Source organism: Perognathus longimembris, chromosome 17 (genome assembly GCF_023159225.1).
Source record: "Perognathus longimembris pacificus isolate PPM17 chromosome 17, ASM2315922v1, whole genome shotgun sequence".
Lineage (NCBI taxonomy): Eukaryota > Metazoa > Chordata > Mammalia > Rodentia > Heteromyidae > Perognathus > Perognathus longimembris.
In genome coordinates, this window is record NC_063177.1 from 51,714,611 (window position 1) to 51,733,293 (window position 18,683).

At 54.1% G+C, this 18,683-nt stretch overlaps 1 protein-coding gene across 1 annotated transcript in view; it reads left to right on the forward strand.

The window, feature by feature from the left end:
• The window catches only part of Slc9a3r1 (SLC9A3 regulator 1), an 18,932-nt gene extending 2,162 nt beyond the window's left edge, over nucleotides 1–16,770 (forward strand). The window contains exons 2-6 of the mRNA XM_048365733.1: nucleotides 11,372–11,533; nucleotides 12,368–12,521; nucleotides 14,590–14,630; nucleotides 15,637–15,726; nucleotides 15,947–16,770. Of these exons, the coding sequence (XP_048221690.1) occupies nucleotides 11,372–11,533; nucleotides 12,368–12,521; nucleotides 14,590–14,630; nucleotides 15,637–15,726; nucleotides 15,947–16,135 (636 nt within the window). The 3' untranslated portion in view covers nucleotides 16,136–16,770. The remainder of the gene's footprint in view (nucleotides 1–11,371; nucleotides 11,534–12,367; nucleotides 12,522–14,589; nucleotides 14,631–15,636; nucleotides 15,727–15,946) is intronic.
• Nucleotides 16,771–18,683: the final 1,913 nt, after the last annotated feature.

Here is an 18,683-nt window from a genome sequence, read left to right on the forward strand (position 1 = left end):
GATGCTTGCCTTTATGTTTTTTCTTTTTGGCCTTTTTTTGTGTGTGTTTCCCCAAACTATCCCAGTCTGGATCAGCTGCAGGAGGGGCAGCTGGCAAAACAGGAGCTGTTGTGCTGAGCCTCAGTCCCCAGAGAGCAAGGCCGGTGGGGGAGGCTCCGTGCTCAGAGCGTGGGAGCACGGCCCCTGCAGCCGGCACCAGCTCTCCACCTGGTTGCAGCATGAGGCAGGGATGCCAGTAGGGCCAGGAGGATCCTCCCCAACAGTGAAAGAGCACAGTTCAGCAAGGAGGTAGAGGTGGAGCCTCAGAGGGACCAACTGGTTTGGTGGAAGTGAGGTCATCAGGAGCCCAGTCCAGCCAGAGCTGGATGCTGGGAATGCCGGAGCCACCAGTCTCCCACTTCCTACCACTGCCAAGCTGGCACCGGGGAGAGGTTGGCGCGCCCCTGGCAGGGACTTGGACTCTGCTCCCAGGCAGAAGAGCAGGTTGAACTTTGTGCTGAGTGCATCCATTTGGCATTCCCCTTCATTTTTCCTGTGGACTTTGGCACCCGCACAGATAACCCCCAGCCATCCCCATCACCTCCTGAGCTCCTACCTTTGCCCTTTAGGTTTTTCTGCTGAAGGGCTGGAGGGAGGCTAGTGTGGAGGGTTGGTGTAGTAGACGCTCCCCCATGCCATCCCAAAGGGCAGTGGGCCTGGGCTATCCTCTGCGTGAGCACAGAATCGGGTTCCCCAGGCGATGGTGTAACACCTACATTTGTGGGGATTTGAACTGGAGACAGGAAGAGAATCATCCTGGCGACACCATCACCAGAGAAGTCAGTCATTCTCAGAGCTTTGATTCTCCCCTCTATAAAATGGGATCCGATCCGCAGACAACGGAGATGCCTTCCTTCTCTAGAATCTTAGAACTATTGAGAAGTACTTGCATCCCTACCAGGTGCCATCTGAGTTCATTTATGCTGGGATATTTTAATTCCAGCTTTGTGCAACCAGTTCCTTCAGCTCATGCATACCTAGTCAACCCTGCTAAACCTCTCCAGTAGTACGTACATCCTCAGGTTCTGGTATGGTGAGCTTGCAGCAGTCCCGCCCTGCTGTTGCAAAAATTACCAGTAAGTCCTGGAAGAGGTGGGTGTTTTTTTTATTTGATTTTTTTGCCAGTCCTGGGGCTTGAACTCAGGGCCTGCACGCTGTCCCTGGCTTCTTCTGCTCAGGCTAGCACTCTTACCACCTGATCCACAGCCTGCCACTTCTGGCTTTTGTGATTTATGTGGTGCTGAGGAATCGAACCCAGGGCTTCATGTATGCTAGGCTAGCACTCTACCGCTAAGCTGCATTCCCAGCCTCTATTGATTTGGGTTTGGTTTTTGCTTTTTGAAACAGACTTTCAGTAGGTAGCCCAGACTGACCTTGAACTTCAGATTCTCCTGTCTCAGGCTCCCGAGTGCCGGGATTACAGGTGTGTGTCACCATATCCATCTGTAAGAATTTTTTTCCCTGAAAGGCATCCCTTTTCTCCATAAAGCATATAATTGAGACATGCTCTTTAGTTTTAGCCTGAGTTTGTTTGCAAGGAGGAGTCTGTTCTGTTTTCTTCATTCATGTCCATAAGAGAAGTGCGTGGAAATGAAAAGGTACTGTGAGGATTCGTTGGTGGAGGCATCGAGTTGAGAGGATCAAGGATAACACAAGGGAGAGGATGAGGGGTGCTTGGAACACGTGACTGTCCATTCAAGGTCTGAGGAGGTGGAGGTCCTCTTCTTGCTCTGCCTCCTGTGTGGCCTTTCTGCCATTTACTACCACCTCAGGACAGGCCCAAAGCAATAGCTGGGCAGGCCTCCTGAGCCGGCTCAGCTATACTAGCTGCACTTCCTTGAGCCAAGTTACTTCACCTCCCTAAGCCCCCACTTCCTCTTGAGTAAGTCGGGGTGATGGCAGTGACCTCACGAGGTTGTCTGGGTTACATAAGGATGTGTGTGTGAGTCCCTGAATAACTAGCATTAAGTAAGGCCTCAGTAAACGGTTGTTGGCCTTTGAATTAATAAATAGTTCCACAGTGATTATTTTATCCCCACCACGGGACATCTGGCACTTGATCTGCCTCTAATTGGGTAGGTGCAGCTGTAGCCAAGTTAAGCACTTAAAAGTGCTTGATCATCAGTGATCATAGTTGTTTATTAGTTACAGGTTGTTTTGTTTTTGTGCCAGTCCTGGGGCTTGAACTCAGTGCCTGGGCACAGGCTGTCCGTAAGCGTTTTTGCTCAAGGCTAGTGCTCTGCCACTTGAGCCACAGCTCCACTTTTGTGTGTGTCTTTTTTGGGGGGAGGGGGGATGGATAATTTATTGGAGGTAAGAGTCTCATGGACTTTCCTTCCCAGGCTGGCTTTGAAATGCCATCCTCAGATCTCAGCCTCCTGAGTAGCTACGATTATAGGTGTGAGCTGCACTGCCTGACAGTATGGTGAGGTCTTGTAGGGGCAGGGCTAAGGCTTGAACTGAAGACCTGGCACTGTCCTTTAGCTTTTTTGCTCAAAGTTAATGCTTTACTACTTAAGCCACAGCTCCACTTTCCGCTTTGTGCTGCTTCATTGGAGATAAGAGTCTCATGACTTTCCTTACTTGGGCTGGCTTTGAACCACTATCCACAGATCTTAGCCTCCTGAGTAGCAAGGATTACAGATGTGGCACCAGCACCCAGCCTGATCCTCACATGATGATCCTTGGCCTTCCACGGTCATGTAGCCCACTCTCTCCACTGTACTTCTAACCTCCAATCACACCAGGGTCCCCATTCCCTACCTAGAGCACAGCTGGGTTGGAATCCTGACCCTTTCTATGGTCCAGGTCCTTGATCCCAGAGGCAGTTAGCTCTGCTCTTAGTCTTTCTGAACACGCAGCATTGTAGTCTCCTGTTGAGAACCTCCTCCAACATATGGAAAGCCAGAGGGCAACACAAGACTCATTTGTGTTGCTATCTCCAGCACTGTTACAGCGCTCCATAAATACTTTTGGATTAATGAATGTACACCTAACTAACAGATGTAAGGGACCTTTGTCCCAGGTCATCCTATTCCAGCACACCTGGGCTTGTTTGTTCCACCAGCACACCCATAGATTGGAATCCCAGATAGAAGCAACCCACTCACTCTTTCTTGCCTACTAGCAACTTCCATTTTAAGATTAGGAAGCGAACTGTCTAGCCTTTGGTATTAGCCAGATAGATCAGTGTTTGAATCTCACCTCTATTGTTTTCCTGGCTGGGGAACCTCAAGGAAGTTCATTGTTCCCTGCAAACCTTAGCTATGATCTCTGTGAACGGGCAGCAGTGTACTCCACCCCACAGGGTTGCTGGGAAGGTTGAAATGGGAAGAGTGCTCAGATTCCCATGAGCTTTGATCCTGACTTCCAGATGCGGAAACAGCTGGGAAACAGCAGAGATCCTGTAGGCCCCCAGGGAGTGAGGTGGGTGGGAGGAGACTTCGGCAGCAGGGTGCTGACCACTGACCCCTTTACCAGGGCTGTAGGCCATTCATGCTAACCAGGGTGGAGCATTGGAAGGGGAGAGCCGTTTAGGCACTTGCTGGTTACTTGAGTTTGAAATGGACTGGCCATTTGGGATCAGTTTCCTTTCTTTTTTTTCTTTTATCCTTTTTTAAAATTAATATTATTTTTCTGGTACCCAGGCCTTAACTCAAGGCATGAGCACTGTCCCTAGCCTTTTCACTCAAAATGGCACTCTACCACTTGAGTCACAGATCCTCTTCTGGCTTTTTTTTTGCTAGTTTAATTGGAGATAAGAGGCTCTCTGGCTTTCTTTCCCCTGCTCATTTGGGACTGTGATCTTCAGATTTCAGCCTGCCGAGTAGCTTCCATGACAGGCATGAGCCACTGGCACCTGACTACTCTGTCCTTTTTAAGGTAGAGTACCCTAAACCAGGAAGGCAAGTCACCTTTACAGCTAAGTGGTGAAGAGCTTGCCTACCATGCACCAGGCCTCAGCTCCATCCTCAGCACAGGGAAGGGGGAAACCCAGAGGGAAGGGAGAGTGAACTTCAGACAGCTTAATCCCTTCATGGACTGGGCTGGCTCCAGAGCCTGGTAATGAAATCTCTACTCCCTCTTGGCCCCCAACCTGTCCTCCCTGCAGCACAGCCAGCCCTCAGGAGGTGGGATGGGACATCTTGCTAGGTGCCGTGTGTCCTCAGTCTCCTAGGCTGAGAATGTGTAGGTCCCCGTGTTCTAGAAAAGGACAAGTGTACAGATATTCCCCGAGGTCAGGCACCCTCTGTGCTAACTTGGAAAGAACATTTATTAGGGTCAAGTTCCATTCACAGCTCATTGGCCATGGCCAGAGCTGTGACTTCTCAGAGACAAAGGCCCAGCCTCTCCCTTTCTGGTGTCAGGTCATGGGAATCCAGTGTTCCTAGCAGAGTTTTGAGAGAGTTAAAAGATGTGTTTGGGATTGTCGTCTCTGACACTAGTGGTGGGAATGTCTAGGCCCTCCGGAGCAGCAGCCGCTGGCCACAAGAAGCTCCCAGGCAGTTAAAGTGCGCGTGTAGACATGCTACAGCATGAAATGCAGACTTGGCTCCGGATGAATCTTCTTGTGCAGAATGCTTGGGACCAAAAGGTTTGGGGATTTCAGATTTTGCAGTATTTGCATATACATCATAAGACGTCTTACAATAGATACGTCTGAACGTGAAAATCATTTATGTTCCACATCCACCTTATCCACATAGCCTGAAGATAATTTTCTTTTGTATGGGAAACAAACTTCCATAGTGTGGAATTTTTCTGTTTGTAGTGTCTTCTGTACTCCAAAAGTTTCATAGTTGGGATCATTTTTTTTTTTTTAGAAACATAAACATCTCTATTTCTTTTTTCTTTTTCTTAAATTTTATTGGCAAGGTGATGTACAGAGGGGGTACAGTTACATAATAAGGTAGTGAGTACATTTCCTGTCGTATTTGTTACACCCTCCCTCCTTTTTCTTTCCCTTCCCTAGCTCAGGTAAGCATATATACAATGTCCAGTGTAAGTTTGGGTCATTTGTGCATTTCAGACCTTGGGGTCAGGACTACTCAGCCTGTCCCCACCCCTCCCCCCCATGAAGTAAAACCATTCAATTAAAAATCGTATGCTGAGATTTTAATATTTGGACACATTGCTAAATAAGCGTATTAAGCTCAGGCAGGAAGGGACTCATCAACAGTTAACCGGCAAAAAGCCAGAATTGGAGGTATGGCTCAATTAGAGTGTAATGTGTAGAAAAAGCCAAGCGTGAGTGAAGGTCCTATGGTTCAAGCCCCAGTAATGGCACCACAATAAACAAACAAATAAAATTGAGCTTAATTTATCCTATTCCATTTTCCTTTTTTTAAAAAAAATTTTGTGATGCTAGAGATCAGACCTGGGACCTTGCATATGCTAAGTACACGTTACCATAGAGCTACACCTGTAGGCCCTGCCCCTACGCCTTTTATTTTTTAATCTGGCTACTAGAGAAATAAAAATCTCACACAAGATGGGCATATTTCTACTGCTCCGACCTGAGTTCAAATCCTGTCTCATCCTCCTATCAGCTGTGTGTGCTCTCTGAATTTTCCTCCTGTGTTACCTAGTAGTGCTTTCCTCACAGAGGGAGAATGTGTTGAGCTTTCAAGACTGGGTTTCAAACCTCTTAACACAGTGCCTGACACATAGTAGGTGCTCAGGAGGTAACTGCTGTGTGTTACTTCATGTTGTATGCTCATAGTGTATGCTCATAGTGAGGCTTGAACTCAGGGCCTGAACTCAAGGCTGGTGCTTGAGCAACACCTTTACTTCTGGCTTTTTTTTTTTTTTTTTTTTGCCGGTTAATTGGAGATAAGAGGCTCTTTCCTGTCTGGCCTGGCTTCAAACCTCAATGCTCAAATCTCAGCCTCCTAAGTAGCTGGGATTACAGGTGGCGAGCCACTGGTGCCTGGCTGTTAACTTCATTCTCCCGGGTTCACGGGCTTCTTGAATCTCCTTGCTTAGCTGGCCTCTTGGGACACAGCCCCAGCCGAGTATCCGAGTTAAATCTGGCAGCGCGTGGGAGCCGGAGGGTGAGGAATGATGGTGGAAGGTGGGAAGGCCTGGAGCAGGCCAGCCTGGATGGTGTCCAGCCAGGCAGCAGCCCAGGTACCAGCCGGCTCCATCTCAGGCTTTCCCAGCCAGAGCCAATCTCTGCTCCACTGTGGCTCTCTCTGGCTGACACTGGGTGCATATACCACGAGCCAGAGGGGACAACCTGGCTGAGGGCCTTTGTCCCAGGGTTTGTTGTGAGAGAAACAACCACCAATTTAACTCTCCAGGCTTGGAGTTGTCCACCTTCAGGGCTCCAGGAAAACGCCCCTACCATGGGAATTAGAAAGTATGAGCTCTAGGGCTTAGGAGTAGCATCCTTTTTTTTTTTTTTTCTGTAAACAAGTGTTGAATGTTCCTTGGAGGGGGAGGGGGGGATGACACATGGGAGCTGTCATCAGAGCTGTGGCCCCCGGGCTCCCTCCCGGCCCTTGGAAGGAAGGAAGGAGAGTGTTCCTTAGAAGGAAGGAGAGTGTTCCGCTCTACGGGGGGTTAGAGCCCCAGGCAGGTCCAGCCAGCTCTACTAGCGCCAGACCCAGGCCTTGCCCCAGAATCTGAGGGACAAACCCAGCAGCCTCCCAGTACAGCCAAGGCTCTTACCTTGAGCCGCCCGCCCCCTCCTTTCTCCCTGTCTCCTCCCTCCTTGCCCCGGGCCCCCCAGCCCCTCTGCCCCCCAGCCCCTCTTCAAGTAGTTGATCTGCTTCCTGTATCTGCTGCTGGGCACATGGCCTTATTTATATAAACAGGAGCCCTGGGCTGGGGGGAAGGGCAGTCTTGGGAGGTGGGGATCACTCTGCTTTTTTTTTTCTAACTGCCCTGGTGATCTTCCTGCCCCCTCCCCATCCCTTTTTGGGCCCTAGAGCTGCCTGGCCTTCCCAGCCATGGGGGAAGCTGCCTGGCTGTTTCTGCCAGGCTCATCACTATGGCATCGGTCAGGAAGAGGCTGGGCCCAATGGGGCGTTGGTCCCCGGGCCACCTGCAGCCCTCCTCCTAGGAGAAGCAGGGAGCAAACAGCCTTGGGCCTGCTCCCCAGAGATGTCACCAGGATTAGGGTATCAGCTTTCCCCAGCTTTCCAGGTGGCTGCTGGTGGCACCTATTGAATTCCGTGCCCGCTGTCCGCTCCCTGGGTTGTGGAGGTGATGGGACGGCCACTTGGGCTGGGGCTCCCCGGCTGTGGGGGGTGGGGGGGGATTGTCAGGGAGGGAGAGAAGGGGCAGCCAGAGAAGCGGGCTGGGGAGAAACCCTCTGAGGAGAGTCTGGAGCACCTCTGCTGGGTAGTGCCTGGAAGTGAGTCTGGAGCCCCTGAGTCCAGTGGCCAAGCCCCAGCGTGCTCCCTGCCCTGGGCCACCGGTCACCCCGTGCTCCTCCTCCTCCTCGCCCCGGTCTCGGAGCAGATCCTGACTTTTACTTGGAGCCCTGTGGGCCCATTGGGCAGCTGTGCACCAACTCTGGGCCTCTGCTCTCCTGAAGTCTCCCGTGCCGTGGCCCCCTCTGGAGTCCATACTAAACCAAGAGGCCCCTTCTGGGTTCCCGGGGGCCACATATCAAGTTCAACATGGCTTGGACTTTGTTCCCATTTATAGGTTTTCCCAGATGCAGAACTCAAGCCCTGATCCAGCCAGGGTAGGGGAGTGGGGTTGAGGGCCCAGAGCAACTGTAGCCTCCCTCCACCAGGCACATCCCCCTTTTCCATCTCCTTTTCTGGGTGCTAGGCTTGGGAAACAAGGCCAGGCCCTCACAGGTTCCCGGGGACCTGCCCTTAGGGGCTGGGGATGGGCGGCTCACGAGCTGACTCAGCACGGTGCCTGGAAGGGGGAGGGGGAGGGGCAGGCGGGTCTTCCTGGGCACGATGGGTCCCACCTACCCTTTGCGTCCTGGGACTTGCAAGGGAGGGACTAGTTGAGGCTCTGTTAGCATGTGGATCCCGGGGCTACCCGTCCTGCCACTCCTCAGACCCTGAAGCCACGTCACCAGTGGGCTGTAGAGCAGGCCTCAGTGCAGGGAGGAGGCAGAAGGTATAAAACAATCCTTTGAGCGTTGATGACGTGTGTCAGTCACCAGGCAAGGGGTCCCAGGGTACCTGTTGTGGTACTTACTGTAAGTGAAGCCAGAAGCCCAGAGACCTGGACCAAAAGCTTGGCATCGTGTGGGCAGCTGACCTGGCCCTGCCAGCCAGGCATATCTGGAACCGCCTACCCCCACCTGCAGCCCGGTTCAGCCACAGCACTGGCCCAGGCATGCTCAGTGCCCAGCAGCACCCAGGCCCTCCTCTCAGGCTCCTCTCAGTGCTGAGTACCCGGAAGGAAGGCTGTGGTTTCTGCAGCTCCCGGCAGGGCTGCAGCCACCACAGGGAGAGTTCCGCTGGGACCTGCTGCATTCCACATCTAGTTCCACATGGAATGGCTGGAATGGTAGAGCACCTGGTAGCATATTTGAGGCCCTGAATCCAAACCCCAGGAGGGACGAACAGACAGACAGACAGACAAGACACACACACACACAAACACACACACACACACACACGCACACGCACACACACAGCCTACGGTGTATTGGAAGAAGCACAGCTCCAAGTCAGAGACCTAGACTGGAGTTCTGGCTGTGTGCTATGAGGCAGTGGGCTTCTCTGAGCCTCCATTTCCCCTAGCTCAGAACCAGAGCTGAGAAGCCCCAGCCAGGCTGTTGTGGTGAGGTTGGAGGAGGCACCCCCGGGGATGCTGGAGAGGAACAGCACTGGAGCCAGCGGCTAGCAGTCCCTGCCATTCACCCTCGCGCTTTCTCAGGGCGAAGGCCCCGCTTTGAGGCGCTCAGTGTGGCTGGGGCTGGAAAGCTGAACCTGTCCTGGTAGTGGTAACTGGTCAGACCTGTTCCTGTTCACCTGGGCAGCCTGAGGGAGAGCAAGGGATTAGCTGGAAGGGAGAAGAGGCTTCCTCACTCTCCAGACCAGAGCTTGTTGGGGGGCTGCGGGAAGAGCCCATCTATAACAGCGAATCCGGAAGCTTCTGAGTATTCCAGCAGACCCCAGGGGAAGAGGCGGTGCCTAGGGATGCATGCTGACTTAGTTGTTATTGGAGATGAGGTGCCCCTAGTTCGGATTTGAGCAGGTGACAGCTAGGGCAAGCCCCAACCATCATCTCTCCGTCCTGTCTCCTTACCACACCCCCTCACCAATATCCCGAACCTGGCACAAGCACTGTCCAAGCATTTCAAGAAAGGAAAAGTCCCCCTCTCCACCCCCCCCCCAAGTAAAGAGGTGAGACCCTCATCTCCTACAGATGGCAGCTGCCTCCTGGGGCTGGCAAGTTGGGGCAGGAGGCCCTTAAGCCCTCCCTCAACTCCTTCCCTCCCCTCCCTTACCTTCTCCACTCCCGGCTGGCACACCACCCTCCACCACCCCATCTCCTGTCCCTTCAGTAAGGACAATGGCGAGGTCCAGGTGTACTCAGGGACTTACTGGCCCAGAGTGCTTCCACTATGTAATTATCTCACTGTACTTCTCAGCAACCCTGGGAGGCAGGTAACCAGAAGAATGGACTACATAAATGAGAGCCCCAAGGCTCGCAGAAGGAAATGACTTGCCCCAGGTCACACAGCCAGTAAACAGGAGATTTGTTGCTTGGCAGGCAGAGGGTGACAACTCTGGGCTAGCAGGCTGATCCTCAGCCAGAAGCCCCGCTCCAGCTTGGGGATGGGGGGGGTGCTGGGGCTCCAGCGTCAGATGCTTGCACTCATATGCTGACTTCTACCCTACCGTTTGAGCCACAGCTCCCCTTTCCGTTTTTTGGTGGTTGACTGGAGATGAGTCTCATGGACCTTTCTGCCAGGGCTGGCTTTGAACTGGGGTCCTCAGATCTCAGCTTTCTGAGTTACTAGGATTACAGGATTGAGCTGGTGGTGCCTCTATATGTGGGTATTCCAGGGCTGAGACAAAGCTAAGATGTCTTCAGCTGGACAGGGGAATGTAGAAAAACTCTGGATTCATGACAGGATCTCAGCTGGATATAGAGTCCCTGAGGATGGCTTTGTCTGGCCCAGGACCTCCTGCTGTGTTGTCCAACAGGTTTCAGATTATGTGACTCCCTTCTGCCTGGGCCATTTGGCTCACTGGAAGAAAGAAGGGAGCCTGTGGCTGCGGAATGGCTTTACTGTAAACCTGGTGACCAGCTTTTGGTAAACATCTGCCAACCCAGAGAACAGATACCAAGGGCTGAGGTCAGCCAGGAGCCAGTGGCTCACGCCTATAATCCTAGCTTCTCAGGAGGCTGAGATCTGAGGATCAAAGTTTGAAGCCAGCCCAGGCAGGAGAGTCTGCAATACTCTGATCTCCAGATAACCAGTGAAAAGCCAAACGTGGAGGTGTGGCTCAAGTAGTAGAGGGCTAGCTTTGAGCATCAAGCTAAAGAATGGAGAGAATGCAGTAAAAAATTCAATGCATATCCTACAAAATTAAGAAAAGTGAAGGAAGGAGTAGGTTAAGAGGAATGGTTAAGAATTGTTCATAGGGGGCTGGGAATATAGCCTAGTGGCAAGAGTGCTTGCCTCGTATACACAAAGCCCTGCGTTCGATTCCTCAGCACCACAAAAATAGAAAAGGCCAGACATGGTGCTATGGCTCAAGTGGCAGAGTGCTAGCCTTGAGCAAAAAGAAGCCAGGGACAGTGCTCAGGCCCTGAGTTCAAGCCCCAGGACTGGCAAAAAAAAAAAAAAAAAAGAATCGTTGATAGGGTGCCATTGATCGGGATGAATTGTATTCATAATCTGCTTTGTTGAATGGAAACTCCTTTGTATAGCTACCTAAAGGTAACAAAAATATATTAGAAAACAAACAAACAGGAACAGCACCTGGCACATACAAAAATAAAATGAAAGAAAGAAACCAAGGGCTGGGATCCCCACTCCTTTACCCAGTTGGGCTGTCGGGGTGCCTCCCTCCCCTCCCCCCAGGAGGGCCTGATGAGCCATTGGGAAGGAGGGATAAGAGAGCGTGTGATAAACCTTAGAACATAGAAAGGGGAAGGGGTTGGGGTGGGACAGTGTCCTCTCCAGGGCCACTCAGGCAGTTTGATGCAATGCTAGTGTCCCCCTAGGTCTCCTGAGTGCTGAGCCAGGCGCAGAACATGCTGAGTTTTTCCAAACCTTCCCTGGTGGAGTGGGGCAGCAGGGGTGGAGCCGTGGGGCGGGGGGGGGGGAGGGTGGGCAGGAGCGGAGCAGAGGACCTGGGCATTGCAGAATGGCACGTATCCTCCTTCATCTCCACAGCCTGAGCTTCGGCCTCGGCTCTGCACCATGAAGAAAGGTGCCAATGGCTACGGCTTCAACCTGCACAGTGACAAGTCCAAGCCAGGCCAGTTCATCCGGGCAGTGGACCCAGACTCACCAGCCGAGGCCTCTGGGCTCCGGGCCCAGGACCGCATTGTGGAGGTAATGCTGCCGCCCTCTTCCCCAGTTTCCTTCAGCTTCTTCGCTTCCTGATCTCTAGCCCCCCCACCCCCCCCACCCCGAACAGCCATCACTCCTCTACTGCTTGTTAGGGCCACGGGGCATAGTCAGCTCCGAGATGGGCAGAGGGACATAGACAGCCCAGAGGGTGGGTGGACAGGCGGTGCATAGGAGAAAGGAAGAGGGGTGGGTGGTGAATGGACACATAGGCCAACTCTTTCCTACCGCCACTGTCCTGGACTCTTCTTCACTGAACAAATGAGTACTCCAGAGCCGTAACTCACCTCTCCATCCAAGTACATGCAGGGGCTTCCCTGCTGCCTGAGCACGCAGGCCAGAGGGAGCTGTGTGCATGCGTGTGCACGTGTGTGTGCATGCGTGTGCACGTGTGTGTGTGTGTATAAATCCCCTCTCTTGCTTTGAGAAACTCCCTCTGAGAGGAAATGGGAATGGAATGCTTGGGCCGGTCCCAGAATCACAGTCTGAGAACCTCAGAGCTGGGGGATCAACTCTCCCAACACTTCTCATTTTACACGCGAGAAAACCAAAGCCCTGTGGGGTGGGGGGGGAAGCCAGCCGAGAGCCCGGCCCAGGCCTCCCAAACCTCTCCTCCTGTCTCTCCCAGCTGTGTTTGTGTAGTCTCTCCGTATTTTTTTTGGCTGTTTCCTCAAGTCCTGCCTCCCAGCTGACTGTCATGCAGGACCTTTGGCCTAGTTTGGGATGAGAGGGCGGGAGTGCAGTTTCCCCAGGCGGGGCCTTCTCCCCACCGCTGAGACCCACCCCTCCCCGGGCCGGGAACCCCTGTGTTGCCCACAGGTGAATGGAGTTTGCATGGAGGGCAAACAGCACGGGGAAGTGGTGTCCGCCATCAAGGCCGGAGGCGACGAGGCCAAGCTGCTGGTGGTAGACAAGGAAACGGACGAGTTTTTCAAGAAGTGCAAAGTGATCCCGTCTCAGGAGCACCTGAGTGGTGAGTGGGGTGCTCAGCTGGGTGCCCCAAAGCCCCGGATGTGGCTGGTGCACAAGCCATCGCTGTGCCGCAGGCCGGGTGAGAGGGAGACGGCTCCTTGGCTTGGGCTCTCCCTCCTCCTTCCGGGGAAGTCCAGATGTGAGTTCCGTGGGGAGAGAGAGCAGGGGTGGGCAGTGGTTTCTGAAGGTGGAATGCGACGACAGTCGTGTGGTCCTAGAGACAGGACAGTCTCCAATCTCCAGCTGACGGCGCCTGAATCTCCCTTCTTACCCCAGATTCTCCTTCCCAAGCAAGGAAAGGGTTAACTGTGGGGCAGCCTCCAGCCTCTGCTGGGCAGATCAGAGTCCACTGACAGGGCCCTGTTGCCTCCCTCGGTCCTTCTGTCAGGTTGTCTTGGAAACTCAGGCCTGCTGGCTCTGGAGAGGGTTCCCCTTTGGTCCCTGGGCCCCTGTCTCTCCCCTCCCCCTCTCTCTGCCCCTGCCAAGTCTGTCACCTCCCCCTGCCCAGGCTGAGCCAGAGGGGGCAGGGCTGCTACTCCAGGGCCGGGAGGGGTTAAGTGACCTCTGCTCCCCGGGTGGACTTTCTCCTGGGAAGACAGTTCCAGAAGGGGAGGGAGGAATCCCTGCTGACAACACTGAGGGTGAATCACCCTTTGACTTTGTAACAGGTGGGGCCTTCCTATCAGGGTTGTGCTTCTAAGAAGGGGTCCACATAACTAAGCTCCCCAGTTGGAGGGGACCGTTGGGCAGCCCTATCCCCATTTATCCCCATTTGGTCCAACCTAGGGTCCCCAACAGCAAGATGAGGGTAGAAGTGGGGTGTCTCCTTGAGGAACCTGAGGCCCAAGAAACCTCAGCCTTGCTCCTGGGGACCTGGTACAGAAACACACACACACACACACACACACACACACACACACACCCGAAATCTGGGTTCTGCTGAGATCACACACACACACACACACACACACACACACACACACACATACACACACACAACCCACCCACCCCCACCCCCGAAATCTGGGTTCTGCTGAGATCTTCAGATACCATCACCTGCCTCCCATCTTCAGATACCATCCTTAGCCTCCTGTGGCACTCCTCCCTGCCCCTTCCCTTCCCTTCCCCCTCACCCTAGGTTATCTTCCCTCTCCCTATCAGATTCTCTGGCGGCCCCAGGATCTGTCCAGGGAGAGGCCTGGAGGGCGGGGGGGGGGGGGGGGAGAGGTCCCCAGAAGTCCCTTACCCCGTGGCCTTGGAAAGCTAGGAATGTCAGAAGGAAAGAAAAGATGAGTCAGTTATATTTAGCTGTGTCCTGAACTGGGGTCAAGCAGACAAGGGAAGAGATGCACATGAATTATAAGCTAAGAGTTCAGAAGAAGCCCACCCAGCTTGACGGGCTCTTAGGAGTGGAACAGCCCCTCCAAGCAGGGAGAGGGGGTGCCTCCATCTTTCCCTCTTCTTTGCCCCGATCAGGTTTCTGATTGGCTGGTGGGGTACACTGCCTGCCACCCCCTAGAACCCCCAGTTCCAGCGGCTCAGAGGTTTGGGATTGTTCTCTCTCTGAGGCGGCAACTATACTTTGGGGTGTGGCCTCAAATCCGTTGTCATACCATCATCACACAAGGGCCCACAAGGGCTCAGGCTGGTCCCAAGAACCTTTTGTAATGGCTTCCCGGGGAAAAACCAGGCGGCCGGCCTGAAACTTCAGCCCATCAAGGACGATTCTTTTCAAACAGCTTTTTTAGCCGTCAGTGACTTCTGAAAACAGTTTGGTAGATAGAGACCAGTACATTAAGTAAAATTTATAATAGAAAATATCCAGGAACATTGCACTGCACTAAGGGTAAGTGCTGTTTTTCTGAAACTTGTCATACACACAGCCTTTGTGTGTACCGGGTCATCAAAATGTCAAACGTACTTACAGTGGGTTGCAGACAAGGACAAAACGTTGCAACTACTGGCTTTGGGTGCGAGATCTGACGGCCTGTCGGCTCCAGCTGGGGCTCTGGCCTCCTTTCCGTGCCCCTCCCCCCAGGATTTTTACCTCTGCTCTCTCCCTCCCCTAGGCCCTTTGCCGGAACCCTTCACCAACGGTGAGATACAGAAGGTAAGGGTGGTCCCCTGGTTTGCATTTCTGGCTTCTAATTTCAAGGGTGCTCTCCAGGAAGATAGTATCATTGGAAAGACAGCTCTCTGGCTTGGGCTGAAACCTCTAGGCCCAGTTCCCACCCCTTGCTGAGCTCCAAGTTATAGGAGTACCCCCAGCCCGTGGAGGGCCAAGGCTGTTGTAAGGGAGAGGCCTGGCTGGGTTCCTCGGTGGCCCCATCCTGGGTGACAGCCCCGCCTCCACCTCCCCACTTACAGAAGAGGCCATTCTTCCCCCCAAGAACAGAGCCTCAGTGTCTGGCCATGCTGCCAGCCCTGCTACTTCCAGTCTGAGTTAGAACAAAGCCCCTCCTCCCGAGGCAGAAGGGAAGGGTTGAGGCCATGTGCCAGCCAAAGCTATGGAGGGACCGAGGAAGGCGCTGAGCACCAAACCCATGCCCCAGCCAAAGCCTTAGCTCTGGGATGGGCCAGCTCGGAGCGAGGCCACAAGAGTGGGAGTCTGCATGGGCGGCTCGGAGGCTTGTGCTGGGTGACCCCGCGGAGGGAAGGCCCTGAGGCCCGAGTCTGAACCTTCTGTCATCCCATCCGTGGGTCTAGAACTATCTGTCCAGGTTACTCCTTCAAGGCCCTGCTTGACTGCTTTGGGGCTAAGATCTAGAGAGGGCTGCAGGCGGTTTGGGGACACCACACGCATTCCCCATGCCAAACAGGCTTGGTGTTCCCGCTGTGGGTCGCTGGCTCAAAGGGTGAGTCTGTTACGGAGGAGGATGAGGACAGAACAGGTCTGCTGATCCTCACCCCCTGCTCCCCGGATGACCGGATGATCAAGGGAAGCAGGCCAAGCCCTCTCTGAGCCTTTGAGGAATGTCAAAATGTAAATCTGCAATTTGGGTGGAGGGCCAAGGCCTGACCAGCATTTCTCAGGCAAAGGTTCCCCAGCTTCCCTGGTTCTAAGAACTTCTCGCCCTGTTCTCCACCAACCCACAACTCTCTCATCTCTGTGCCAGGCAAACAGTAGTGACGCCCTGGGGGAGGCCGTCTCCGAGAGCCCCAGGCCAGCCCTGGCAAGATCCACCTCCAGTGATACCAGTGAGGAGGTAGGCCGGCCTGCGGGGGGCGGGGACCGGGTTACAGGAGGCCCATTCCCAGGCCACGCTGGTTCCTGGCCTGCCTTTAGAGCTCATGTGCTGAGGCGCATTCTGTCCTTGTGACCTGGCTTTCCTGGGCATAACCCCAAGGAGGCCACCTCACCAGGGCCAGAGGATGGGGGAGCCTCTGCAGGCGCCGAGTCCCAGATGTGTCTCCCTCGTTTTATAGCTAAATTCCCAAGACAGCCCCAAGAAACAGGACTCCACAGAGCCCTCCTCTACCTCCTCCTCTGACCTCATCCCGGACTTCAACATCTCCCTGGCTGTGGCCAAAGAGAGGGCCCACCAGAAGCGCAGCAGCAAGCGGGCCCCACAGATGGACTGGAGCAAGAAAAACGAACTCTTCAGCAACCTCTGAGTGCCCAGCCCACCGGGGCCAGAAGGGCCAGGGCTCCCCCACCCTAGCTCCCTCTCTCCTCCCGTTTCCCACCAAATCAACGCTCCAATCAACACCAGCATCTCCCTTCTTGATGAATCTGATTGTTCTAGAAACTTGGTCCCTCCCATGTCATGCCTTAAGGAAGGTGAATGTCTTTCCTGTCCTGTCCCAATCAAAAAGCAGACTCTGTCCCCAACTTCTCCCTGAGGGCCCATTCCCAGGCCACCCTGCACCGCACATCGCTGGGACCCCTGAGTCAGACGAGGCCGTTCTCTCCGATGGCCCCACGTCATGATCGGGTCTGGGAACCGACGCCAGCGGTCACCATGACAGTGGACCAGGCGCCAAGCATCCTGAGAGCTGTGGCCTGGGCTTTGTTATTATTTTTTAAGTGTAGTATGTTGGGGGGGGGGGGCGTGTTCCCTGATTCTCACGATTTTTCCTGGTTGCTCCACCTAGGGCATGGTAGCAGCCTCAGCCTTAAATTTTTTTTTTCTACTTCCATCCTTCAAGACCTACGTTGTGTGGGGCAGGCCTGGATGTCCCGGCCTATCCTTGAACCAGGCACCACCACTGTAAGGAAACGTCTTCAGAAATTCAGCTGCTCCAAACTGTATCAGCCTCTGTGTCTTCCTTTGATGCTTTGTGGGAGATGATGCATGGGTTATTGCCAGGGAGCCGTTGGGTGGCAGAGGAGGCAGGAGGCACCAGACAACCATCCAGGGTTCCCTGCAGCCCAGCTCGGAGCCTAGCGCCATGTCATTGTGACAAAGCGCATGGCTCTCCCTCATAAATCCTAGAGCAGAGCTGGGTTGGGAATGAGGACTTTGGCTCGACTCCTGCCCCTGCCATTGGGGTGCAGGGTTTCTAGAAGCGGGCTAAGCTGGCACCATCCATATTCTCAGGCCACTGCCCTGATTAGAGGGCCATGGTTCAGCACTGAGGAAAGCAAGCCAGTCCGCTGAGGCCCAGGATATGTTGTGTGGCAAGGTGGGAATGGAAGGGGCTTTGCAAGGGTGAAATGCCCTGACCCTCCACAGAAGACCCAGGCCCCCGAAGCCACATCCTGGAGGTGTGCCAGGGTGCCCTGCCAAAAGCTGGGGCTGCAGGGCTAGTGATTCCAGGGCAGGTACTCGGGGAGAAGGAAGGGAAGTTGGCCCCAGACTTTTCCCAGCCTATGAAACCACTGAACACCAGGTTCTTGCACAACTTAAGAAGACAGCGGATCAGGGAGAGGACCAGCGGAGCCCCGAGGGTTCAGAGAAGGGCCAGTCACCGTCTGACCTCGGCTCATTAGTTTGCATTCCATCAGCCTTGAAAGGGCCCATCCAGAGCCCTTATCTCAGCACCCATCGTTCTGTGCCCTGCTCAGCTGGGCAGAGCGTACCCTCACCCACCCTGGCCTGTACCCTTTTGACTCCTGGGGGAGGCTCCCACACCGGTGGAACGGGCCTAAGGATGAGTCCACGGGCTTTGAGGGGCCCCTCCCTACCTCACCTGCTGGGTGAAGTGCTAGGGGACCTTTGACTTTGAGAAAGCCAGAGACAGGGACAGCTTGTTCAGGGGAAATCCTGAGCGGGTGCAGAGGGCGCCGTAACAAGCAGACATTTCATTTTAGATGCAGCCTTTTAGATTCCAGCGTTCATTGCAGTAGGTATGACACACACCAGGTGTGGGGGGGGGAGGCCTTGGGCAAGTTACCTTATCTGGGTCTTTCACCCCTCAAAAATGCCCTACAAGACTTGTTTCCAAGGAAACATACGTGGACTTCCCAAGTGGCTACACTAGATGGCAACAAGGCAGGAGGAACTGTTAGGTGTCAAGGGGTGGTCCCCCAAGTTGAGGGGGGAACCTGGCATAGCTCTCCCTGTTAGAAGACACTGGCCAGCCACTGGGCCCTCTCAAGTCTGTACCTCCACTGCCCCCTTGTGGCCAGGTGGGATGCAGCTGCCGCAGAAGTAGAGTGAGAAGCTGCCTAGAGGACAGAAGGCAGGGAGGTCCTCTCCAGGAGGGGACCACAGGGCGCCTCTGCTTCTGCCCACAGCAAGCTCTGAGCGTCCTCAATAGGGATGGACCCTAGCAATGGCACTAGGCCGAGGGGCTGGGCTACTCACTGTGCTTGCCAAGTCAATCTGTCCTTCCAGGATCAAGCCCCTGGTCACCCTTGCCTATCACCGACAACAGGACTGAGCTGCCATCTCACATCACCCGCCCCCAACTGCATGGGACTGGTACTGAGACTGGGCTCCTGCTGACTCTTCCCCAGTGCAGAAGCTGAACGAGGAAAGCAGGGAAGATAGGCTGGGGACTCGGACCTATCATCCTAGCCGCTCAGGAGGCTGAGTCCTGAAAATCATGGTTCCAGACAACCAGCAAAAAGCCAGAAGTGGAAGTGTGGCTCAAGTGGTAGAACACCAGCCTTGAGCAAAAAAAAAAAACTAAGGAGTAGAGACCCTGAATCAGGCCCCACTGTCAACACACACACACACACACACACACACACAAACACACTCACACACACACACTA